The sequence below is a fragment of the Magnolia sinica genome, chromosome 13 (genome assembly GCF_029962835.1).
Source record: "Magnolia sinica isolate HGM2019 chromosome 13, MsV1, whole genome shotgun sequence".
Lineage (NCBI taxonomy): Eukaryota > Viridiplantae > Streptophyta > Magnoliopsida > Magnoliales > Magnoliaceae > Magnolia > Magnolia sinica.
This window is the reverse complement of record NC_080585.1, coordinates 15,375,391-15,402,088: the sequence shown is the minus strand read 5'-3', so window position 1 is coordinate 15,402,088 and position 26,698 is coordinate 15,375,391. Positions and strand designations below refer to the sequence as shown.

At 40.7% G+C, this 26,698-nt stretch overlaps 1 protein-coding gene across 3 annotated transcripts; it reads left to right on the top strand.

The window, feature by feature from the left end:
* The first annotated feature begins 2,843 nt into the window (after positions 1–2,843).
* On the top strand, positions 2,844–26,487 carry LOC131222951 (ABC transporter G family member 42-like). 3 transcript variants are annotated; one of them, XM_058218209.1, is made up of 24 exons: positions 2,844–3,113; positions 3,224–3,621; positions 6,342–6,551; positions 6,706–6,790; positions 8,475–8,634; positions 8,738–8,814; positions 10,039–10,092; positions 11,892–11,982; positions 12,742–13,043; positions 14,295–14,576; positions 15,261–15,577; positions 16,343–16,503; positions 16,602–16,711; positions 20,278–20,431; positions 20,719–20,862; positions 21,023–21,192; positions 21,887–22,219; positions 22,488–22,778; positions 23,216–23,299; positions 23,698–23,831; positions 24,088–24,315; positions 24,758–24,929; positions 25,312–25,566; positions 26,008–26,487. In XM_058218209.1, exons 2-24 carry the CDS (start codon positions 3,227–3,229, stop codon positions 26,275–26,277), a joined length of 4,479 nt encoding a protein of 1,492 aa, XP_058074192.1. In that variant the 5' UTR covers positions 2,844–3,113; positions 3,224–3,226; the 3' UTR covers positions 26,278–26,487. The 3 variants fall into 3 exon arrangements, with proteins under 3 accessions (XP_058074192.1, XP_058074191.1, XP_058074190.1); XM_058218208.1 differs by having other exon boundaries at positions 3,217–3,621; XM_058218207.1 differs by having other exon boundaries at positions 3,214–3,621.
* Positions 26,488–26,698: the final 211 nt, after the last annotated feature.

Here is a 26,698-nt window from a genome sequence, read left to right as displayed (position 1 = left end):
AATAAATAAAATAAAGAAGAAGAAGAAAGCGCATAGAGTGCCGAGTCACTACAATTATAGCTACGGTTATAAGCCGTAGCTATTAACCTGGTCGCCGGGCCTTTTTTTTTTTCTCTTTCCTGTGGTAACCCGCACTGCTTTTTGTGGGTCCCATTATGAGGTATGTGTTATATCCAAACCGTCTATCTATTTGGAGAACTTGTATTAAGTCTTGGCACCAAAAATAAGATAGATCTAGCTATCAAGTGGACCACACTGTAAAAGGCAGTGTAGGATTGGACGTCTATCATTGAAACCCTTTTCGGGGTCAGGAAGTTTTGGATCATTATGAAAGTTGTTTTTCCTCTTCATCGAGGTCTTTGTGACCTTATGAAAGGTTGGATGGAAAATAAATGTTATGGTGGGCCCTACAAAAGTTTCAACGGTGAAAATCAATTTTCTGCTGCTCTTTGTGGTGTTGTTCAGTTGATCTTTGGATATGATTTTTTTTTCTTGTTGGATAATGCTCCGAAATGATCTCGAAATATGGATGAACGTTGTGGATATAATAAATACATAACTGTGGGCCCATGTAACGTCGATCTCTTTTGAACTGTTCGTACAACTCGGAGTTCGAAGAGCGTCAGCGCTCGTCTTCGAGCACCGGCCGATCCGCTTGAAGGAAACAGCAGGGGCAATTACGACCTTTGGGAAGGCGTCCGTACAGCTGGGGCTTATTCTTGGAAGGTAAAATGAGGTGGGCTTCGTCTCGGAAATGGGCCATAAATGGGTCGAACAGTCTGAAATTTCTCGGGGTACACCAGCCAATCCGCTTCCCAAAAAATGAGCAGTTCCAAAAGTCACGTGGGCCACGTGACAACAATGGAAATTGAACACCTACCGTTGAAGCGTTCGTTGAGCCATGATCGGGCTAATATTTTCATGCGTTAAGATCTTATGAACGGTTTTAATAGCATATAAACATCCAAGTGTACCCAGAAAGTTTTCGACGGTTGGCATTTCACTTCCAATTGCTTCCCGTGTGGCCCACTTTGAGTGATTTTTGCCATTGATCCGACTGGCTCGATGGAATTTTGCCATTGATCTAACTGGATTGATGTGAGTGCCCCCGAAAGTTTTCCAGATTGGAAGATCCTAGCCTCTGATCAAGTGATGTGAGAAAGGATCGAGAAAGTACAGGAGCGGTCCACATTCCACGAAAAACTAACCCAAAGACTAATGACTGGGATTTTTGTACATGAGCAATCTTCGGGGACATCCCATCCACGTACGGTTCATTGGTTTTGATCACCAAAGCTTGGATCCCCATCCACAGTGGGGCCCATCAAGATTATAGGTTTAGATCACCAAAGCTTTGATCCCACTTGTAACTAAAGTTAGGGGTGTACACGAACCGAGCTAGCTGGCCTCCACTTGAAGAAACTCGATGCAACTCGGTTCAAAGTTGAGTTCGAGTTGATTTTTTTAGCTCGAAAATGAGTTTGAGCCAAGTTTGAGCTGGCCCAGCTCGACTTGACTCGAATCGAATCCAGCTCGAATCAAACTCAGATCGAACCAGTTCGGTGACTAGGTAACTTCGATATTGATGTTGCTCACCAAGTGTTTGATGAAATGACTCAACGAAGTGTGGCAGCTGGCAAGGAAGGTATGTACATGAAATAAATACCCTTCTTTTTTATTGGTTTTTATGTTGCTTAGATGATGTTTGATAAAATACCTTCAAAACTATTGTTGTTATTTCCCATAAAGTAGGATTTTGAAGGTGTAGTCTAGGTATTTGTGGAAATGCTGTACAAGCGAACTCATCTTGAACTTGGCTTGAACTGGTCCGAGCTGCTGACTAAATCGAGTTGAGCTGGCCAGTCAGGCTCGAGGACTAACCCGAGTTGAGTTCAAGCTGAGGTTAACTAGTAGTCGAACTGAGTCGAGTTGAGGCCAGCTCAACTCAGCTCAACTCAATGTACACCATTAAGGGTGCGTTTGGTTTGTCCGTGCCAATTCCACTCAATGTTTGGGAAGAATGAAAAAGCTTGGAATTAGATTAGATGGAATTGCATTGGGTCTCATGCCCATTCCACTCAATGTTAGTAAGTTGTGTAGGTCCCACCATGATGTGTGGGCTATATCCACACCGTCCACCCATTTTTCGAGATTATTTTAGAGCATGGGCCAAAAAATCAGGTAGATCTAAAGCTCAAGTGGACCCCAACATAGAAAGCAGCGGGGATTGAATGCCTACCGTTGAAAACTTCTTTGGGGCCACATAAGTTTTGCATTTGCCTCATTTTTAGGCCCATGCCATAAAATGAGGTTAAAAACAGATGAACAGTTTGGATATAACACATGCGTTATTCTCAATAGTTTCAAAAAATAGTGAGAATATCCATTCAATGTACCACCGTACTACAAACATAGCATGGAATTAAGCTTATCCCATGGTACCAGGGGACAATCCCTAGCATATGTAATAGTAATAATTACGTTTTTTTAATCCCATCCTACCTAATCCTTCTCACTACCATGCGCCAAACACCCCCTAAATAAAATACCTCGCCCTAACAAGCGGCAGTGATTTTATTCACCACACCATAATTCCTGTCCCATCAGGTGGTGGGCCCCTATCCTTTTCAACTGGACTATCAACTCCTTTTGATTCTCAAAATTTCAAACCAACAAACATTTGCGTTTTCATTGCGAATTTGCTCAAGTAGACCATCCTGGTGGGGACCATCAGATGGACGGTCCACATTCAGCACTAATGAAATAAGACTTGTTCATAGCGAGAATGGTGTAGAGTCACCTTTAAATTGCCCGGATATCTCCAGCTCTGTGCACAGAGTCTTCATACGTCTCTCTCTCTCTCTCTCTCTCTCTCTCTCTCTCTCTCTCCAATACATGTCCGGAATCTCTTGAAACAGAGAGATTTCAGAGAGAAGTCCTCCCTTCAAAGACCCATTTGTCCAAAACCTCTGAACCAGAGATACTCGGTGTGATTTCTTCTGTTTCGATCGGAGAAGAGAAAAATCCAAAAACCCAATTCCCAGAAAACTTTCAAAACGTAGATTTTCACGTATTTTTCATCTCTTTTACCGAAGAAGAGTAGAATTATACACGTACGTTTTTTTAAATACATTTACGTATTTCTTTTCCATTTTTCTTGCGTATTCTCTCTCTTTCTCTTCATATGTTCTGATTTCATTGATTTCTTTGAAGAAGCTTCTAGAAGATGGAGGGGTTCGAGAAGGCATGGGGTTCAGGACGTCGAGCGAGCAGGAATCTCAGCAGGAGCATAAGCAGGAACATGAGCAAGAGCAACTGGGGCATGGAGGACGTGTTCGTGCGGTCCAGTCGATCGCGGAGGAGCGGAAGGGGCATCGACGATGATGAGGAAGCTCTCAGATGGGCCGCGTTGGAGAAATTGCCGACGTACGAACGGTTGCGGACGAGTGTATTGAAATCTTACGTGGAAAGCGACAACCAGGCGAATAGGTTACTGAGTAGGGAGGTGGACGTCCGGAAGCTGAATATTGATGAACGGCAGGAATTCATCGAAAGGTTATTCAAGGTGACAGAGGAAGATAATGAGAGGTTCTTGAAGAAATTCAGGAATAGAATCGACAAGTAAGCTTTTTTTTCTTTTTAATTTCTAATACTTCTTTTTAAATTACGCACCCAACTCATTTTTGATTTTTATGGGTTTTTAGGGGATTTTTTTTAAATTTTTTTTTTTTTTTAAAGGAATAAAGGTAATTAATAGGCTTCTATCTTTTAAGAGAAAACAAAATTTTGATACTCCAGTTGAGTGTGTTGGACGATACGCAGGTATTTAGAAATTACAATTTTGAACTGTCCAAATTATGAGTGCCAGTCTAGATGTCGAAGTATCACGAGAAAAAAAAAAAAAACTTGATCAAATAGCCATCTGATTTGTGGACATTGATTGGACGGTTAAAAATGAAAAGCACCCAACGGCCTATTTCTCCAAATAAATCTCGATGAATAAGAGGTTTACGATTGCTCAAGAAATCTGATTTTTGGGGTTGTGTCTTAACGACAGTGGATTCCAGAAATTATTCGATTTACTTTTTTAAGTTAAATGTATGCTACAAATACAATTTTAGTGCATGCGTATCAAGCATCATACAGTGTCAGAGTATCAAATAACTCCCCTATTTTAATGGTCTTGATTGTCTTATTGAGGATTAAAAAGAGAAGGGTTCGACGCATGTGATAGTTGACAACCATATTAAAAAAAGGTGGAGATTCATCCTCTTCACACGTGTCACTCATGAACGGCTATCAAGATAATCCAAATTGTGGATGGACCACATCAATAAAATCACTCTAATCAAGAAATCATTACCGTCCAATTGATGTCCATCAAATGGACAGTTATTAAAACACTCAGCGGTCCAAATTCCAGAGAAAAAAAGGTTGGTGAATCATTCTCCTCGCACGTGCCACTCACGAACGGCTGTCAAGATCATCCGAATTGTGAATGGACCACGTCTATAAAATCACTCTAATCAAGAAATCATAACCGTCCAATTGATCTCTATCAAATGAATGGTTAGAAGTAAAACACGGGGTGGTCCAAATTATAAATTTAAAATCAAATGGTTACGATCATTTCTAATGTAATCTTCTCCCTGAATAACTGGACCAATGACTAGGATCGTCTGAATTTTCCTGCAACCATGCCATGTGCACCGTTGAACAGTCACCGACACTTTTAAAATATAAGTCAGCTATCATTTCGTCTACAACAAGAAACTACAAAAGAGTTCTTTTTTTATTTATTTATTCTAATGAAGTTGATTCAAGCCTGCAAGAACATTTCAATGGAGTTTCTGAAAATGGAAGCCATTGACTGAGTTTTGTGTTAGTTTGCTTTGATTTTTTAGTTTTAAGGTCTCAAGTCCAATTAGTTAGACCTTAGCTTACCGTCCACGTGGCAGATAACTTTGGATTTATCATGTAGACGTGACATCCAACCTATCCAAATGGTTGGCCCCGCCATGAGTATCACCTTGAACCGAAATTAAAGCCATAAATGCATCAGCTGGGCCACACCAAAAAATATAGCATAGCTATTGATAAATAACAAAATTCAAGTATGGTCCATCTAATGAGTGTATTATGTTGATTTTTGTAAAAGTTGACTCTTGTGACAGGGCCATATCTATTGGACGGTTTGGATGTCACGGGCACATGATAGGTTGGAAGATATCAGCTGTGTGGATGGTAACATGTGGTCCGGTCGGTTGGACTTGAGTCGACCTAATATTTAGTGGAGTCGGGGTGAAATGGTTACAGCTTTGTTTGAATCGTTTGTTTTTAGTGCTGTTGTTGATTCGGTGGTTTTAGTTTGGTGCATGATGTTTTAGGAAAGCTATATTTTCAACCGCTGAAATTGATATTTCAACATCTACAGGGGTAATATTGTCATAAGCAAGTTTTTCCTATCCTATCAGACTTCATGATTATTTGTGGAGCGGGCCATACTATTTCAAAGGGTGTAATTATCAAAGATAGAATTATTGGATGTACTACCAATTGGCTTGTCTTGCATGAGGAAAGCTTTGACCTTTTCTGGAAATTAATGCTAGGCATTTCTAAATACTTAAAAACTTCACAACTGGCATACCAGTAATTCAAATTGAACTAACCAGATTATGGGTCCCACTTTAGATGAATTATGAATCGAAAAATTACACTTGTTTGATCATTTGATTATCAATTAGTAGATATTTAATGGACAGTTAAAATGAAAAGTATCCAATGGTCCTATTTCAACAACAACAAAAAAAAAAAGAAAAAAGAAAAAAAAAGTGTCCATGAATCAGAGGTTAAAATTGGTCAGCCAGACTCATTTTGGGACCCTGACTCAGGGACAGTGGTTTATACAATTTAGTCGGTTTATTTGAGTTACAGCATGCCACATATATAAATTTTGAGTGCCTGTGTATCAAGCTTCATAAGCCGTGTGAGTATCAAATGAGAAAATGTTTAACAATATTCATAATGACCAAATTACCCTTGTGGAGTGGGCCTAACAATTTCAAATGGTGGAAACATCAAAAGGGTAGACAATGCAAGTACGTCTCATTGGCCTATCTTGTATTCCTTTATTAATCCGCCATTGTTTTTGTTTAGATTCTACTTAAACATTTTTATATTCAATAAAATACACGCAATCGTTAATCACGGGGTTTTGGCCTGGTTGACAAGTTCTTCAGTACTTTAACTCAGCTCGGAGGCCGAGTCAACTCGAGAGTCACCTACTCCAGCTCACTGAGTTTTCAAGGATCATAACTGGGTCTTTGTCATTTTGGATATAGGGTTGGGATCCATCTTCCAACAGTAGAAGTTAGGTTCCAGCATCTGACCATTGAAGCAAATTGCTACATTGGGAGTAGAGCTCTTCCAACTCTCTTAAACGCAGCCAGAAACCTTGCAGAATCAGCCCTAGCCGTGGTGGGGATCAGGTTGGCAAAGAGAACAACACTCACCATCCTCAAAGATGGCTCTGGGATTATCAAACCATCAAGGTATATTCATGGCTTATAAATAAGTGGATTTTGCTTTTTTTTGGACATCATTTTTTAAATGGTTAGGATTTATACATTTCTATGATTTCATACAATACAATTAAAAATAACAAGCTCATTTTTCATGGATTTTTTCTTCTTCTTATTATTATAGGATGACGCTTTTGTTAGGCCCTCCATCATCGGGGAAGACGACCCTGTTGTTGGCACTAGCAGGAAAGCTCGACCGTGAGTTGAAGGTTTATCACCATAACTAATACGATATCTTACTCTATAATCTTAGAATTTTAAGTACATAAGACTATGGTTACATGTTTAGTTGTCCATCTTTTCATACTTATGATGTGATTAATGTCATAGTATTAGAGAAATAAGAATTCGGGCTGAGTAGATATATGTTATAAGACCATGTTTGCAACTCAACTCTTCCAGACTCAGTGAGTTAGACTCGGCCAATAGATTCTGCTTTGCTATAAGCTTGGAGCAAACTCCTTTCCATTGGATTTGACCAACCTTTTGCTAGTGAGTCCATGTGCGCCTCTCTGGATCGCATCTCTACTTGAAGCTACGTGTGCCAGCGTTGCACGTCTGGGACATCCGATTGGAGAGTTTTCATCCACTGATTTCGTATGCACCCGGTCTACCTGATGAGTTGATTTGCTTGATTTTTGGTCTAGGTCAGCTTCTTGTTGTGTCCCACCTAATACAGAGCTTGGTGTCCCATACACCTGCCACGTGGACCCAATGAGATTGACATGATGAGCCAATTGGATTACAAAGCCAACCATGACACAAGTATCTAATTGTAGGGAACTTCCCATGAGGTCGAGCTGTGTGGGCCCCACTGTGATGTGTGTCGAACATCTACCCCATCAGCCAGATGCACCATTCCATGGTGGGTCACGAGATTAAAAAATCAAGTCAATCCATGACTTCGGTGGGCCACACCACGTACAACAGTCGAGAGGGGTTACCCTCCCATTAAAACATTCATAATAATTTGTTGGGTCCAATGAGATGTGATTCACAAATCCAGACCATCCATTGTGTGTGTCCCAATTGGATGAGGGGTCAGACAAAGATTCAGGCGCATCTAAAACTCAGGTGGGCCCCACAAAGTACTTTTATATGTTTTAGGAATGTCTTCACATGGTTTTAGATGGTATGGCCCACCTGTGTTTCGTATACAGCTGATTTTTGGGATATACCGTAACCTAAAGTGGACCCATCAAATGCACGGTGTTGATTTTTGAGGCACATCACGGAGGGGCCCACACAGCTCGACATCATGGGAGGTTCCCATGAGGTCGACCTCATTGTACCATTTCCCATACATGTGGACCAGACTGCAATTATAGTTGATAACAATTTTCAAAGCGTCATCCACCATACATGTGGCATACATTTATAGTTTATAACAATTTTCTAAGTGACACCCACCATACATGTAGCATACGTACATGTACATGTACAGAAATCTTGAAGGCCAGATTAGAGGGACCATGGCCCAAAACTGCAATGTTGGAGTGATCCAAACAATCCAATTGGTAGCAAACGGTTGAAAATAAAATGGCCAATGGTCCAAATTCCACGGTCAAAATCAAGTGGTTAACATAGTCTCCAAGCAAAATGGGGCCATGGTATGGACCGTTCGGATTTACATATATCTACACCAAGTTTTAATGGTGGAAATCACCACCATTTCAAAATGATAATGAATCATCACCGATAGTCTGGACTGTGCTTTTGGATCTTATATTTGTACCTGTTCCTGAATTCATTCAAAGTCAAAAAAACCAAAATAGAAAAGAACACCCAAACGTGTCACTAGGCATCCAAACTCAGGGAAGAGCGAACCTGATTCTGAGTTGTGGGCAGTGAGTCAACTCAGTAATGTTCAAGAACATCTCCTTATGTGGCCAGGTCCAAGGAGAAATCACATACAACGGTCACCGGCTCGACGAGTTCGTCCCCCAGAAGACCTCTGCATACATTAGCCAGAATGATGTTCATATGGGAGAAATGACTGTTAAGGAAACCCTAGATTTCTCTGCAAGGTGCCAAGGTGTCGGATCGAGATACGGTAAATTTCTTAAATATTTTCTAATGTTTTTTTTTTTTTTTTCAATAATACATTTTCTTCCTCTTTTCCTATTCAAAATGTGATTAGTGGTAGTTCATGGCAGAGCTTCTGACTGAATTATCAAGGAGAGAGAAAGACGCTGGGATATTCCCTGAGGCTGAAGTCGATCTCTTCATGAAGGTGTGCATCAAAACTCTACAATGTACAGTGAATTCAAATGCATTCCTTTGCATGGTTGGATGACTTCAAGCGTGGAATTGGGTCACTTTCACCCACCTGTCATCCTACGTGAGAATAAAACAGACATGGTCAACATTCATTGTCATCCTCATTTAGGCCTTATCTCAAATGATCATGGTTGAAAATGACACGGCGACTCCACCTGGCTCGATCGGGTCTCAAACGGGTCAAAACTCGCTCAAGGTGGGTCTAATCGGCTCAACTTGCCTAAGCTGGGGTGACTCATGGTATCAAACCAGATCGGTCCGAGTCGGCGTCAACTCCAACGAGTAGTCAAACTCGTCTGACTCTTGGAACCATGCAATTAATTAGGGATAGCGACGAGAATGGGAGCGGATTAGGTGTTACCCGGGTAACAGCCACCATTACTGTGGGGCCCACCTTGATGATTTGTTGTATATCCATACCGTCCACCAGTTGTTTCAGCAAATTTTAGTAGGTGGTTTCAAATGTAAAGAAGATCAAAAACTCAGGTGGACCACACCACAGGAAACAGTGGTGATTGAATATCCACCATTAAAAACATTCATGGGCCCACTATAATCAGATACGTAATATTTATTTTCCATCCAATCCGTTGATAAGGTCAAAAAGATCTGGATAAATGTCAAAAAAAAAAATATCAGCTTGATCCAAAACTGTTTTGGCCTACAAATACATTGTGATGGTTATTTTCCACTTTTTCTAGTAGTGTGGTCCACAGACATTTGGATCTACTTAATTTTTGGGATAACATCCTAAAATGGGCTTTAAAAACGGATGGGCAGCGTGGATATACAACATACTCATCAAGGTGGGCCGCACATGGTACCTGGGTAACACCTAACCCACTCCCGACGAGAATTCATGAGAGAGGTCTATGGCTAAAGCATGACGCTGTCTACCAACTAGACCTAACCCTTTTCCTTTATCTGCCCCACCATAGCTGGATTGTCTGACTGATCCAGGCCTGGACCATCTAGCGATATAGGCTCGTGCAAAAAAAAAAAGAAAAAAAGAACCACTTGGGCATTTGGGTTGGTGTCTGGGACCCACTTGAGCAGGCACCTACATTATGCAGCTGGTAGGCCCCACATGCCACACCATTATCCGGTGGATGAGGGTGAATGCGCACTGTTTGGTTGGTATATCCACTTGCTATAATTAGTATATAAAATGTTTCAGGCTACTGCAATGGAAGGAATGGAAAGCAGTCTTCAGACCGACTACACCCTCAGAGTAAGATTTCCATAAATACCCTTCACCAACATTTCTTTTCCCTGCAACAACTCATTAGAAACTGCCTTTTACAATTAAAATGTTTAATAAATGATTTTTGTAAGGGGAATTGTTCTCTACACCCCCACTATTTGATAATGCCACCTATTCTTTCTAATTTTGGTAATAAATTAGTACAGATTTGAAGTATTAGCAGTGGCTATCAAAGAAGGATTAGGTGAAAGGAGTAGGTTTAAGTGTTTGAAAAACAGTTCTGCCTTTTTTAATTTTTTAATTTTTTGTTTTTTTCGGCAAGAGGGTTTCAGCTTTCAACGAATTTGACTTTTTCTGAAAAGGAATTCGGTGGAGACGCATCCTATCCGTTCGACAAAAAGAGACGGAATCAAGATAAAGATAAGAGATGCAAGTCAAGTACATGTGCTTATGTGGGCCGACACTTATCTTGGTTGCTGGGCCATTTATACATATTAATTCGTCAATATGGGGCGGGGATTGGGTACTATCTCCACCAGGACCTAGCTAGAGATGGACGGCAGTGCCAGGGGCTATGTTGGGCCCACCGTGATGTACATGTTTTGAAAAATTATTTTTGATGAGCTGAAAATGAGGCAGATTGAATGCTCAAGTGGACCACCCCATAGGAAATAATGGGGATTGAATGCCTAATGCTAGACACCTCTTGGGGCAACATAAGTTTTGGATCAAGATAATATTTATGCTTTCCTTTCATCCAAGCCCGTGTGACCTTATTAACGGGTTGGATGGAAAATAAACATCATGTTGGGCCCTAGGAAGGTTTCGACAGTTGGGTCATTGCCGCCATTGCTTCCTAGAGTGTGGTCTACTCAACTTCCTGTTTAGATCATGCATTCAACCTGCCTCATTTTTTTAATCAAGCCTTAAAATGATCTTTTAAAATGAATAGACAGCTTGGATAAAACACAAATATCAGGGTGGGCTCTACAAAGCCCCTGACAGGACCATCTGTCTCTAGCTAGGTCTTGGTGGGATAATACCCAATCCGGCACCTGTCAATATGTTCTAGTTTTTCCAATTAATTAAGCTCAGGGTTAGATAGGTGACATGGCTATATTGGGATTAAGAGCCATCATGCCTTTGGTGGTCCACTAAAGTGGCAGTTTCTTCTACATAATCCAGTTAGAAGCGTTTTTGGCTCTTCTTTCTAACCTTAATTAATCACATTTATGGAATGGACCCCACCAAAATGACATTAGACTTAATCTTAATTTTAGAGGATCTCTATCCAAACAGACCGTCAGTTATTTTAACCATAATTTAATCACAAAATAACCTTAGGAATAATCTCATGGGAGAAACGCTAAGCCTAGATTTGTGCAAACTTTGCACATGTATGTGACATCTGAGCCATTCATCAGGTGGGCGCCCACACAAACATGCCCCGACCCAAAAGTTAAAGTTGTTGTTGTTATTTTTATTATTATTATTATTATTATTATGTTATTTTTTTTTCAAAAGGTAGAAGCAAACCACCTGAAATTTGTTGATATAAATAAATGGTGCTATACCAGGATAAGTTAAAGCTGGTTCTCTCATTCCGCATGCTGTGCTTACGTTGTAAATAGCAAGTGGTCCGGTCCATTTATTTCGCGTGTATGGCCTGCTTGATGAGTCACAACTATTATTTTTGCCCTGGGTCATGTTCACATGGGTCCATCTGATGAATGGATCGGATTTTGCTCGCATGCGCACGTACCCAAAATGATGTTGGTTATTATCAGCTGTATCCTATGTGATGTATGTTGCAATATTTGGTACAGATACTAGGGCTTGATATATGTAGAGACACCATAGTCGGAGACGAGATGCAGAGAGGGATATCAGGTGGCCAAAAGAAGCGGGTCACCACAGGTTTGCCACCTTTCATTCATAGCCTTTTAACAATATGGACCACACTAGAATTAATGTACAGCCCACGTGCAGAGACAACTGGACAATCAGAACTACTCCCTCCATTTTCCAGCTACAAAACCACCATATTCAACTCTAATAATAAATGACAGGGATCATCTGTTCAGCATGATTTTAGGACCTTTGCTCATCCACGTTAGAGTCAGATCATGATGGACGGTTTGGATTAGCTGTTGGAAAACAAGAAGTGTGGCCCACCTTTCCCTGAGTTAATTTGTGATATACCAAAACCTCTAATCGCTCAAGTGAGGCCCACTTTATTTGGGTTTGTGATAATTGCATCATTCCAAATCCCCTAATCAAATACACTTGGAACTTCTTTCTTTTTTCTTTTTTTTCGTAACAACAGTTGACCTAAAACACTACTTTTTATATCTTCTCATCCCAATGGAAAGGTTGAACATGATCGTGGGTCCCACCAAGACCCTGTTCATTTCCTACAATTGTTGTTGGAGGGAGTGGGTGCAACAAAAAGCTTGTGGGCCCACCATTATGTGGGACATACACTGTTCGATCATCAGACCTTGTGAAACCAATCGCATAGGATGTAATGATGCTATTTTTGTCAATCCACGTGACACATTCTAGCAAAGTCAGACGTGATGCATAGGATGAGTTTCTGGCCACTCATCCACTGCCATGTGGTGCACATCCGGCACTTGAATACCATCTAGTTAGTGACACGTGTTAGTCATGCAGGGGAGATGATCGTGGGTCCCACCAAGACTCTGTTCATGGACGAAATATCAACTGGTCTGGACAGCTCGACCACCTTCCAGATAGTGAAGTGCCTACAACAGATCGTGCATCTGACTGAGGCAACCATCTTCATGTCACTCCTCCAACCTGCCCCGGAGACATTCGAGCTCTTCGACGACATCGTCCTCCTCTCTGAGGGCCAGATAGTGTATCAGGGCCCACGCGAGCATATCGTCGAATTCTTTGAGAACTGTGGGTTCAGGTGTCCTGAGAGAAAAGGCGTTGCAGATTTCTTGCAGGAGGTAAAACGTCTCGCTTCTCAATCTCTTCCTATAGGCTTTGCTGGACCCAACCCCAGAAGAACTCAACTCAACTCGACAGAACTCAACTCAACTAGACAGTTGGGTTCTTCCGAGTCGAGTGGACTCAAAGACTCGATCAAGCCCTTACATGACTCAACTATACAATCCTGCAAGTACAACACCCAAGCTCTGTGGTGCCCACCATATTGTATGTCTGACATTCGATCAGCCCGAAATAAAACTCAGATGGGCCACACCACTCAGGACACTGTAAAATTTCGTCTAAAACCACTAAGTTCACCAGGTGTGGCCCACCTGAGTTTGAATCAGGCTGACTTTTATTCTTTCCATTCATCTTACTTAGTCACACCAGATTGATGGGTTGGATGATACATATACAGCTTGGTGTTCCCACATAAAAACAAATGATTGGCATCCCATCACCATTTTTTTTTGGCCATGGTGTGGCCCACCTGAATTTTGTATCAGGATGATTTTTGGTCCCATGGCTTAGAATCAAGGGGTGCACATAATGGTGGGCCCGCAAAGCTTTATTGTTGTACCCTGATGCATGGAAGGACGTGTTGAGGTCATGCACTGTCTTCATAAGGGATAGTTACTCCAAATCCTCCTAGAGATGACTCGAATCCACGAGGAGAGATAGAAAGTACTTCTAATAAAATTCTAAATAAATTGATTGATTCTAAAAAACAAACTTACAACCTATTAAATGATGACATGAACCCTAATAATAAGTTTCGGAATCAAACTACAACTAAAACTCCATAAATCGTGACTTACTATAAATAGTAAACTTACTATCAATCGGAGGCAGAAGTGATCCAAACTGTCGGAACCTTAAAACAGGCGTATCTGGGTTGGGTGGCTAAAGTAGCTTCTCCTATCCCAAAATCATGTATGACACATAGGATAACCTATTCTGGTTTGAGAGATACACCCGTTTTAAAGTTCTGATGGTCCAAATCACTTCCACCTCTGATCGGGCCTTTTTTGGTCCTTCTTGGCCATGAAATTGTACGCAACCCCTGAGCCACTCTCACAAGAGAGTTTCCCATTGACTTGGGTCAAAGTCACCAAGTCGAGTTGGCTCAGGTGAGTTTTGAGTCGAACGAGTTTTAGAACTAAACTCATGGATGGTATCTTACCACTTCCATCTTTCACCTAATTCACCTGTAGATCATGAATGTAATGACATGAACAGAGGTTTGGTTATGTTTAATGATTGAGTAGGTTACTTCAAGGAAGGATCAGGAGCAGTATTGGGTAGACAAGAGCACGCCCTATCGTTACATATCAGTATCTGAATTCGCAGCCCAGTTCAAGAGATTCCATGTGGGATTGCGTTTGGAGAACGAGCTTTCCATCCCCTTCGACAGGAGCAAGAGCCACAAAGCTTCTCTCATCTTCACCAAGTATTCAGTATCGAAATGGGAACTTCTAAAGGCCAGCTTTGCCAAGGAATGGCTTCTCATCAAGAGGAATTCTTTCGTCTACGTTTTCAAGACCGTTCAGGTAGGCAATGCACTAGCTTTGTGTGAACCTCAAGCCCTATAGGTTGGGCTGGGATGATTTTTCATACCCATGGTTCTTTTACTCAACTAACTTAGAAGGTGACTCATTGGGTCCTTAGTCAAGTTGCAAGTTGAATTTGGAGGTGATTCGGTCGAGTCAACCTCTATTCTTAAGTGAAGTTATTTGATACTCTGGAAGAGTGCAGTGGTTGATAAGCAGGTAGTAACTCAAATTACCGACGTTAGAGCTGTCAACGGGCCGGGCCTGGGCACACATTTTGAACTGTTTGGGTCAATCCTGATGGGTCGGGCGGGTTGATTGAAATATTAAACCGCATGCCACGTGATGCAATTTGTTAGTGCCGGCATATCAACCATCCCACTCTGCCAGAGTATCAAAGCCTTTTTCTATTTGAAAAGGTATAGGGAAATTCCAATTGTCTATAAAAAGTCATTTTCATCACATGATCCCAACTTCCGATCAACGGCTCAAAAACGAGAGAGAGAGAGAGAGAGAGAGAGAGAGAGAGAGAGAGAGAGAGAGAGAGAGATGGACGGTCCACTAATCCAGTATATTTAATGTGCACAATAATAACTTGAACTTTAGCTACGCTAATCGTTCAAAATTCATCAATTTCCCAACACGATTTTGGTTGCAATTATCTTTTTTTTTTTTCCTGTTCAGATCGTCATAGTTGCAGTAGTCACATCGACGGTGTTCCTAAGGACACGTCTCCACACGAGAACGGAAACTGATGGGGCCCTCTACGTTGGAGCGGTGATATTTGCAATTATCATAAACATGTTCAATGGGTTTGCGGAGCTATCTCTGACGATAATGAGGCTTCCCGTCTTCTACAAGCAAAGGGATCTTCATTTCTACCCGGCTTGGGTTTTCACTCTCCCCAACTTCGTACTCAGGATTCCCATTTCCATTTTGGAGGCTGTTGTTTGGATGGTCACCACATATTACACCATAGGATTTGCACCAGAAGCTAGCAGGTACTGTTTTTATACTCCGGCGGGGTGTTACTTCATACTCATGCACTGTGGAATTGTACATGTGAACATACACGTTGTGACTGTGGAGGTCGAATCCACTGCAAAGCTTTGCAGGTTAAGCTTAAGTTACAATGCCATGTGTGGAGCCCACTATGATGTGTTAATGACATCCACCCCGTCCATCGCATGCGCTCACTCATGTTCCTTACGGTCTCACAAATTAATCCAATCCAAAAACTTGGGTGGGCCACACCATATAAAATCATGGGTATAAACAACTAAAATGAAGTGGTGTGGCCTACTTAATTTTAAGAATAGTCTGATTTTATGGATCTACATTAAACCAGGTAGGATGCATCTTATGAATGGATTTGATGTCGTATGCAAAACACGGTGGGCTCCACACACAGTATGAATTTTTTTTAGCTGTAGGTGTCCCATCCCAACTGTTCCCTGTGCTATGGCCCACCTGAGAAATGGGTCGAGCTTATCTTCAGGCGACAAGGATAACGTGGTGGAATGCACATGATGGACGGATTGGATGTGATGCACACATCAAGATGGGCCCCACACATCTTGTTGTAGGTTAGGCCTAACCTACAAAACTTTCTACTGGATCCGGCCTCTGTTGGACCGTCCAAGTATTAGAGACTAGCGTAGAAAGTCCATGAAACTAAGTTCCGATTGATTGGATGGTCCTAACCTCTGATTGATGGAAATCTGTTTTATGAAATCGGACCGTTCACTAATTCTCATTTTTGGCAGGTTTTTCAAGCTACTGTTAGTGGTATTTTTGGTGCAACAGATGGCAGCTGGGCTCTTCAAGCTCATTGCAGGAGTATGCAGGACCATGATCATAGCCAACACCGGCGGTGCACTAGCACTTTTACTCGTTTTCATGCTCGGTGGCTTCATCCTACCTCGAGGTTTTTCCATCTTTGCCTCGTCAACCCATTGCAATTTCCTTCCGTCTTGATGGCATTTTCAGTTAATTCTATAGCTTACAAGGGCATTTTTGTCACAGAGGAAATTCCCAAGTGGTGGATATGGGGTTATTGGATCTCTCCTCTCACCTACGCCTACAATGCCGCTGCGGTTAACGAGATGCTCGCTCCAAGGTGGATGGAGAAATTTGTAAGTTCCTTTCTCATTTTTACCCCTCACTTTCTCCACAATAACAACTCTATTTAACTGTAATTATAACTGAGGAGATCCCGTACACCTCCCACCCTCTATGAAGCACTCGTGGGATACTCACGAGGATCGGAACCGTTCATTCATAATAAGACTTGATAAAATCAGAAGAGACTAAAAGTTACAATGATCGATCAATCACAATCGTAGCCGTGTAAAAAAAGAGTGATGATCAGGTACAATGACTGTATCATAAGTTATAGTACAGCCATTCTTCTCCATCCAACATAGAATATCCTTTCCAGAAAAAAAGGTGGGCCATACCAAGGATGATCACCTGGTATGAAATTCAAGCTGATCCACACGTATAGAGCAGGACAATGAAGATAGCCAATGGTATACAAGTACTATTATCACCGATGAGTGGATGGGCCTCATTTTCCTGTCGTGCTATTATCATCGTGTGGCTCACCATTTGTATGGATAGGGTATTCTGCATATGTAATGTGGGGAGAGAGGATAGAAGAAGAGAAAAATTCACAAGAATTAAAATGGAAGAAGAAGTCACTTCACAGATAATCACTCATCACAAGGACCATAATAAGATAGAAAAGCTCTGCCAAACACACACTTTCACTCTTTTAAATTGATGTAGAGCCGGTTGCAGAGAGTTTCATGGCCAAGATGAATTGGAAAAAGCCCGGTCAATGACAAAAGTGATCCGGAGGACCGTCAGACCTTAAATCCGGAATATCTCGCAATCCGGAATGAGCTATTCCACGTATCATATATGATTTTGGGGTAGGATGAGCTACTTTAGCCACCTAACGTGCTATGCTGGGTTGTGCATGTCGAATTTACGAAATACCGCCGGATCGAAAGTCGAATTCCCATTTTATTTTCGTTTTTACTATTTATACTAAGTTTTAGTTTCGGTATAACTCTTCATCCGTTGGGCTTTAGGAGTTGCGCCCAACATGAAAAGTGCTTAGAATAATTAGGAGAACGTCGTGGTTCGGCCAAATAGGACACTATTTTTGGCTGAAAACTTTGCGCACTAGTAGACATCACGACCTGTCTATAAATAATAAGTTCACTATTTATAATAAGTTGCGAATTCTAGAAGCTTTAGACGTAGTTTGATTCCAAAATTTCTTTCATTGCTTGGTATCCCCATTTAAAGGGTTGTGAACTATTTATTTCATTCATCATTCAACTTACAAATTTTATAGTTTATTTATATTTTCTTGCTTTTTTCCTTGTGGATTTGAGAAGTCTTTGTGAGGAGTATAGAGAAGCTTCGTGGATCGAAGTACTTATCCTTAAGGAAGACGGTGATCAACCTCGTCACGTTCATTCCGGTGTTATAAATTTAGAATTGGGTTGATCGAATTCAATTTTCCTTTTGCACCTTATATAAAACTTCTCATTTACATCACTCATTGTCCTCAAGAAGCATACCCGTTCAATAGCTATCTTAGGACCACATGAGATTACATCAAAACCGTACAAATTTAAAGCGATATGGTCCCACGAATCTCCCAATAGTAAAGTTCCAAAAGAGACATCTATATGAATCTTTTCCCATGCATGCCCAAGAAATGCAATGACACTTATTTTTTACAAATTTTCAAGTGAAGAATGGCATGACTCTCCTTGAAATCTTTAATTTTCCAACTACTTGTCATTGCCACAACACATACATTGGGCCACATCACATCTTACACATGTGGCCCACTTCTAACAAAAGTGTGCCCCACCATGTGTTCTACATTGATGTAGAGCGGGCAACAAATGTATTCTTGGCATAGTCGGACCAAAAGAAGCCTGAATGGAAGCGGGTGTAGTTCGTTAGATTCGGTATTAATCCTATGTATGGCATGATGTAACTGGCTCCCAGGCATGTTCGGATTGAAAAAATTCATTCAAGATATGGAAAAATTGCCATTCAAAGTTTGGATCGTACATTAGCCATAACTTTTTTTTATCAAGGCATTGTCACGGAACGAACAACCTATTGATCTTTTTGTAGTAGGCCATCTGGCATCGACCGACCCCATTAGCGGGTCACGTCCGTCCGTATTGCAAGAAAACACACCCTTTCATTTCAAATTTGCAGTTTTAGAAAAAAGTTCACTATTTTTAGTAATTTTTTTATTTTGTTGTATCTCCTCTGTTTTAGATTTTTAGATTTTCATCTTTTTTAGAGATTGATTATAATCATGCCGGGAATCTTCTAGTAACATTAATTCAGGACTTTTTAGTTTTGCAAAACCTACTTTTTCAGATAAGTTCCGTTCTAATTGAATTAGGACTTGTTTTAGTGTTGAGTTATATATATATAGAATAATACGAATTTCTAAATTCCCTTCTTTATCTTGTGAATTCAAGATTTGTCCAATTGAGGAAGACAGTGATCTTCTTCACTGTATTTCACACCCTTCCCTGCATCATACATCAACATGCAATACAGTGGAGGGAAGAATTGTTGTATCATTACAGCTGCTGCGATTAATCATTTCTCTGTTTCAAAAAAGTGTATAAAAATCAGTAGCCATACCATAGTGTTTTAAGTGGTTAGGATAGCCAATCACTGTTATTTTTGGTCCATTACCAATTCATGATTATCCACCTTGAAATTATGATTTATATCATTATATACATATGCCATTTCTATGGCTTAGAAAGTGGGAGGGTCGCTGCTTTTTCTTTAATGTGGTGTTACTTATGCAGTTTTTATATAATATCTTTTAGTAATGAATACCTTGCAAAACTTTCTATAATAAGGCTTGTTTGGATAGCGTGGGGAAATTTGATAAGTCTCTCACCATTGTCACCCTGTATCTACACTAGAATTTTACTATGGTAGTACCGCAATGATTACCTTTTGAGGTCCATATTGCATTGCAAAACATTCCAGCATGGGAAGAACTGTCCATTTTCTTTTCTTTTCTTTCCCTACTATTCAAAATGGCCCTAGGTTTTTGTTTGTATACGAAGGATTGGAATCCAAGGTCAGAATATGGATAACTGTAATCATTTCCAGCACTGTACATCTGTGAATTCCATTTAAGGGTCTTCATTGTTTCGCAAGAGGAAATTCCAAATTCTTTAAACAATGATCATCTTATATATTAAGCTAGTAAAACCTATTGTGGATAAGGCTAATTATTACATTGCGGAGTGGAATCCATGAGTTTCTTTATTGTCATGTTATTAGGTTTGACTCTCTCTACCCAGCATTGTATATCTATTTTTTCTAGGTGTGAACTATTCATCATATCTCTAATTACGAGCTGAAAAAAAAAATGTGATTTGTATATTAAGTTGATTTTGGATGCACTTATGAATTGAATTGCAATTACTAGTCTAATAAAGTTGAAATAACCAGATTGCAATGCCCTTTCTTGATTCATATCAAGGGATATGAGCTTCAAATCGACCTTGTTACTTTCAAGTTGAATGTGAAAGAAGTATAACTGCAATTTGAGGACCACCATTATTTGATCCACTCGTACATCCAAACACAACCATAATCTCTAACCAGATTGCAATTGAAATCACAGGCATCTGATGGGGTAACGAGGTTAGGATTGGCAGTGCTGAGGAACTTCAATGTCTACCCTGAAAACTACTGGTTTTGGATTGGATCAGCTGCCCTTCTAGGGTTTGTCGTCCTTTTCAATGTCCTCTTCACACTTGCACTCATGTATCTAAACCGTAAGTACATTCATACTGAACATTTAGACCACTGATCTGGTTGATCACCCAAGTGGATCGTGATTGGGACCGATGATTTGGTGGGTCACTTTGTAGTCTGTAATTGGGTGGCTAAAATAGTCTGATCACCTCGACTTCTTGGCCGTGGCCCATCAACATGTTAAGGATGCAAATGAACGGTCCTGGTCACTGTGCACATGTGGGATGTGAACTCCCTGAAGCGCACAAAAAAAAAATCGGGAATGAGTATTTTTCTGTTTTGATGATGTTTTATAATCCTGCCACAGCCATGGGAAAACGACAAGCTGTTATATCTGAAGAAGCAGCAAATGAAATGGAAGGCAACAATGAAGAACCAAGGATCAAAACAACAACATCAAAAAGAGGTTCTATGCGGCGGTCATTATCGTCTTCTGATGGGAACAACACCAGTAAGAAAACCCAACAAGATCATCCATTAGAATTCAGTCATGAAGGAAATTCATCATGACTTAGTCAAGACATGTATAATGCCTATTAATTCTCAATTCCAAATAATTTTAAAATAGAAGTGAATATAAGATTAGTTATCCCGAAATTGGAACCTTTCAGGAGAAATGGCAATCCGACGAATGAGCAGTCGAGCTATTGGGGGATTTAGTAGAAACGATTCGTCTATTGAGGCTGCAGCTGGAGTAGCTCCAAAGAGAGGAATGGTTCTTCCATTCACTCCTCTAGCTATGTCCTTTGATGAAGTGAATTACTACGTTGATATGCCTGCTGTAAGTATTATCCTGTTCGCTTTCCCCTTCTTTCATTTACATTTGCCTTCATCCCATGAAGTCGAAGTTAGTTCTTGTGAAAGCTGGTGGAGTCTTAGGCTGTGTTTGGATACACTATTGAATTGAATTGCAGCAATTAGTTCAATAGATAGGAAATGACCAAATTGCAATTACCATAGTAGATTAAAAATGGGGTAGCCATCAAAGTGCTGTTGCATAAATACCCAGCAAGGTAGTTTGAATTTTTCCATTTCCACTTTGGCATGGAAGCTTGATTTAGAAGGGCCTGCACCATGCATGGTACATACATGTTTGGTGATCATTACCTATTTTTCGGGTGGGCCACCACATGGATGGACTATAGGCCAAAGATCCACAGTTATTGGGCAGCTCAAACCATCCAGTCGATTTGAGTTTGGCCTACTTGATCTGTAACCAATTTCTCTGTTTTGAGTGAACCATTCCTTCCAGCCAATGATTGATGGTTTCCATGGTCCAATGCCATTGTCTTTTGGGATATGGCCTATACACGTCCCACCAAATCTAGGATCATGATCACCATACATAAGTGTCATCACGTAACTAGAGATGTTTCAATGCATGGGCCATGATGCGAGAATCCTAGTAGATGATCTTGTCTATTTTCTTCTTTCCGAACTTTCTTTTTTCATCATGGATTCGATAACTTACGCAGGAAATGAAAGAGCAAGGGGTGACTGAAGACAGGCTGCAATTGCTTAGGGGAGTGACTGGTGCTTTCAGGCCTGGTGTCCTGACTGCACTCATGGGAGTTAGTGGGGCTGGGAAAACGACACTCATGGATGTTCTTGCTGGACGAAAGACGGGAGGATATATCGAAGGAGATATTAGAATCTCGGGATTCCCCAAGAACCAAGAGACCTTTGCTAGAATTTCTGGTTATTGTGAGCAAACTGACATCCACTCTCCTCAAGTCACTGTGAGAGAATCCTTGATATACTCTGCCTTCCTCCGCCTCCCTATTGAGGTCAACAATGAAGAAAAAATGGTAAGATCTTCACTGTCATTGTCGTCATCATCGTCATCATCGTCATCATCTTTTGCTGCTGCTACTATTGTTACTGAGGTTGGCCCACCATGGTCAGGCTTGATCCTGATAGGCGGGCCAGGCCTGTCATTGGACATGCTTGATTGGGCCTGGGTCAGCCTTATCCATCCCATTGGCACCCTCCTATTTAAATTTGGTGGGATGGAAGTACCTAAAGAGTGAATTCCTACGCTCATCTCATATATATGTTCCAACGCTTTGTTTTCAGATCTTTGTGGATGAAGTGATGGAACTGGTAGAGCTTGATAACCTCAAGGATGCGATCGTGGGCCTCCCAGGGATTACAGGGTTGTCGACTGAACAGAGGAAGCGCTTGACAATAGCTGTGGAGCTGGTCGCTAACCCTTCGATCATATTCATGGATGAACCAACGTCTGGACTGGATGCAAGGGCAGCAGCCATTGTTATGAGGACTGTAAGGAACACTGTCGATACTGGAAGGACAGTTGTCTGCACAATCCATCAGCCTAGCATCGACATTTTTGAAGCTTTCGATGAGGTAAAATCTCTCTGTCATCTCTATCTATCTACATTACTCTAAACAAACAAAAATCAGTTGGGGCCTGTTTGGATGTTTCTGCTTTCGGGGTGGATTGAGATGCAATCAACACGTATCTCCATCTGTTTAGTAAAGACAGGAACTTGGGTGGGAATGCGCCATTTATTTATGCAACCACCCCAAAAAACCGCCTCAAATGCCCAGCTGATCGAATGTTATAAGCAGTTTCAGCATGAATTATCTGATCAAATGGTGATTTGGTGTATATACCCAAACTAGCCCATAACATGAAGGTGAAAAGGTAGTATCCCGCATGTCTCAGTAAATCTGATATTTGTTCCTTAACTCTCTTCATTCTTTACACACATAAAAGAAACTTCCATTTTATTTTTTTTCCTTTTTTTTTTTTCAAAAAAAAAAATTGTGGAATGTAACAGCTGCTGCTGATGAAAAGAGGAGGGCAAGTAATATACTCGGGACCTTTGGGCCGGCATTCTCACAAGGTCATTGAATACTTTGAGGTATGGAGTATTACCATAGTTATGATTATTTTCACCTTATTACTAGTGATTCTACTATTTATTATTACAAGCAAGGTTTGATGAAATCTCATAATGCTACGACTCTGTTGTGTTATGTAATGAAAAACTCCTGTAAAATAACCGGCTTTGTTTCGAAATAACAGATTTGTTTTTTTTTTTTTTTCCTGAAAAGAATGGCTGTTATATGATGGAATAACAGCCATTATGTATGAAAGCCTTTTTGGCCATAACGGGATTATGTTATGTATTGTAACACCATTTTCAGTAAAGAATGCCATAACACTGTTTCTGAGACCTTGAATACAAGCATGAGCGAATTTGAGACTAACTAGGGAGAAAAGATCAATTCTTAAGTGACGTGGATTTGCATATTTCAGACGGTTCCAGGAGTCCCAAAAATCAAAGAAAAGTACAACCCGGCAACATGGATGCTAGAAGCAAGCTCTGTTGCAGCTGAAGTCCGATTGGAAATTGACTTTGCTGATTACTACCAGTCATCTCCTTTGCATCAGTAAGTGAATGATAATATTCTCCTTTCTTCGGTAATAGAATTTCAGAATTTAAAAATATAAATTCTCACAATATTATGGTGCACATCACATGTTCTTGACTCGTGGATTGTCTACTCATCAATCTAAGTAGTCCATCTGATCCAATCACTACTCATCGTGAGTCATTGTGCAAAATGGCACTGATACAGACGATCCCAATCATCTGAACTAGAATTTACCAAGATCAAAATAACCGTTTGCTATGATTATCAACAGGCGAAACAAGGCACTGGTTAAGGAGCTAGGCAGCCCAGCCCCCGGAGCGAAAGATCTATATTTCCCTACACAGTACTCCCAATCTTCAATTGGGCAGTTCAAATCATGCCTTTGGAAGCAATGGATTACATATTGGAGAAGCCCTGATTACAACCTGGTTAGATACTTCTTCACGTTAGCCGCTTCACTAATGGTTGGCACAATCTTCTGGAGGGTTGGGACCAAAAGGTAAAAGATCTTCTTCTTCTTCTACTCAGGTGTTTGAATCTAACTTTAATAGGAACAGTTTGATCATTGTGCCTGATGGGCCCTGTGTGGATGCATCATGTGCTCCAGATAGTTGATTAAGAAATGAACACAGGAATGGCCCAAATTCAGCATAAAAGGGCTGAAATTGATGGCTAGGATTTTGGGAAATAGTGAATCCTTGGTGGGTCTCATCAGATCAATGGTCTTGATCACATAGCGTGAACATAAGATCATATAATTCCTCCTAACTTTTAAACCCCAAATGCAATGGGATCTTAGCATTCACCTAGCATGATTGTTTCGCTTGTCGTCCCATTGGACAATGTAGCTTTTTAATTTTTTATTTCTAATAAAAAATTTAAGCTAATTGATGGAGTATTTCATTTGAGTTAACAATGGATTATTTGCATCGGTGATGAAGGGACAATGCAAATGATCTAACCATCATCATTGGAGCCATGTACGCGGCTGTGCTCTTTGTTGGCATCAATAACTGCTCGACCGTCCAACCAATTGTTGCCATTGAGAGGACAGTGTTTTACAGAGAAAGAGCTGCAGGGATGTACTCTGCATTACCTTATGCCCTTGCTCAGGTAAGATGTTTTTTTTTTTTAGTAACATGCCTTTATTGTGTGTTTTGATGCCAGGTTAAAACAAATTGCAATTCATTCAATTGCTTGTTTGACTGGAAATGAGAGTAATCCCAATTTGGTATTGCCCCTTGTTATGAATTGGGTGGGGTGAGACCTATTTAAGGTTATTTCTTCTTCTGTTGAATAGACAAATCGCAATTCAATTCAATTGAACATCCAAACATGGGCTTTCTTTTAAATTTAGCTCTAGAATTGTACGGACACTTATGTAGTGCAAGGTACTTTAGATTAATTAGCATACCCTTTCACCTTCAATTTTCTAATTACATAAATAACACAGTAATGCTAGTAAGAAACTGAGTTACAAATGTTTTTGACACAGGTGATCATGGAAATACCTTATGTATTCGTCCAGACCACATACTATACTCTCATTGTATATGCCATGGTCAGCTTCCAGTGGGCTGTGAAGAAGTTCTTCTGGTTCTTCTTTGTCAATTTCTTCTCATTCCTCTACTTCACTTACTATGGTATGATGACCGTGTCGGTCACTCCAAACCACCAGGTCGCAGCTATCTTTGCAGCCGCCTTCTATTCGCTCTTCAATCTCTTCTCTGGCTTCTTCATACCTAGACCTGTAAGTCCTGATTCCACAATGGATGAGTGTTTATCTATTTGATCAAGAGCCCTTGCTATATGTGCCAATATGGCGTGTGTGTGTGTGTTGGGGGGGGGGGGGGGGGGATAGTGGATATGGACCATTGATCAAATGGGCCCATTTGTATGTGTCATTGACAGAATATTGGGTCATCTATAGTTATCAGGTGGACCACACATCGATGCCGAACATCCATTTTCTCACACTCATGGCCCATCTGATGACTAGCCAGATCAATTTTCTGTCTACAGAACACAATGTGCAGCCAATCTGATGAAAGATTGGGAACTTGCACAGACGTGCTACATTGGCACATGTTATTTCTTCAGCTTCAAACTAATTATTATGATTTTTATAAGTTTGTGGCATTTCTTAAGGAGCTAATGTGACTAATGCTTTTCTTGATTGGTCCCATTACAGAGAATCCCAAAGTGGTGGGTCTGGTACTACTGGATTTGCCCAGTAGCATGGACCGTCTATGGGCTGATCGTGTCGCAGTACGGCGATCTAGATGATGTAATCGAGGTGCCTGGTCTGGGCAAGCAGACAATCAAATTCTATGTAGAACACCACTTTGGCTACCAAAGCAATTTCATGGGGCCCGTCGCAGCGGTCTTGGTTTGTTTCTGCGTGTTCTTCGCCTTCATGTTTGCATACTGCATCAAGGTCTTGAATTTCCAAAATAGGTAAGAGGGGAGAGAGAAGTGGAAGAGATTAAAACAAGATTTTTCATGTTCATGTAGTTATTTAAACAGATTTTGTAAATATATGTATTAAGGAAGCCATTGAAAATATGGTGGCCATTTAATATGAGATTTGAACTTGTTGTAACAAAGCAAACAATAGATGGTGCATGGGAATATGGTACATGTAGTTGCACATGAGGGGTCATGGGTAATGCACATGGGGCATGGTGCATGTGTATATTACACAAAGGACTTGCATTGGATCTCTTTCCTTTGTAATTTGAAGTGATGATTGTCTGATAAAATTAGCAGTGGCAGTGAGGTCTAAGAATGAAATATTTAATCAACCAACTTGATGTGTTTGCATGTGTACTCGGTTTTCAGTTCTGATAAGTGCGACCATGGGTTCGGTGATCTGGTCCATT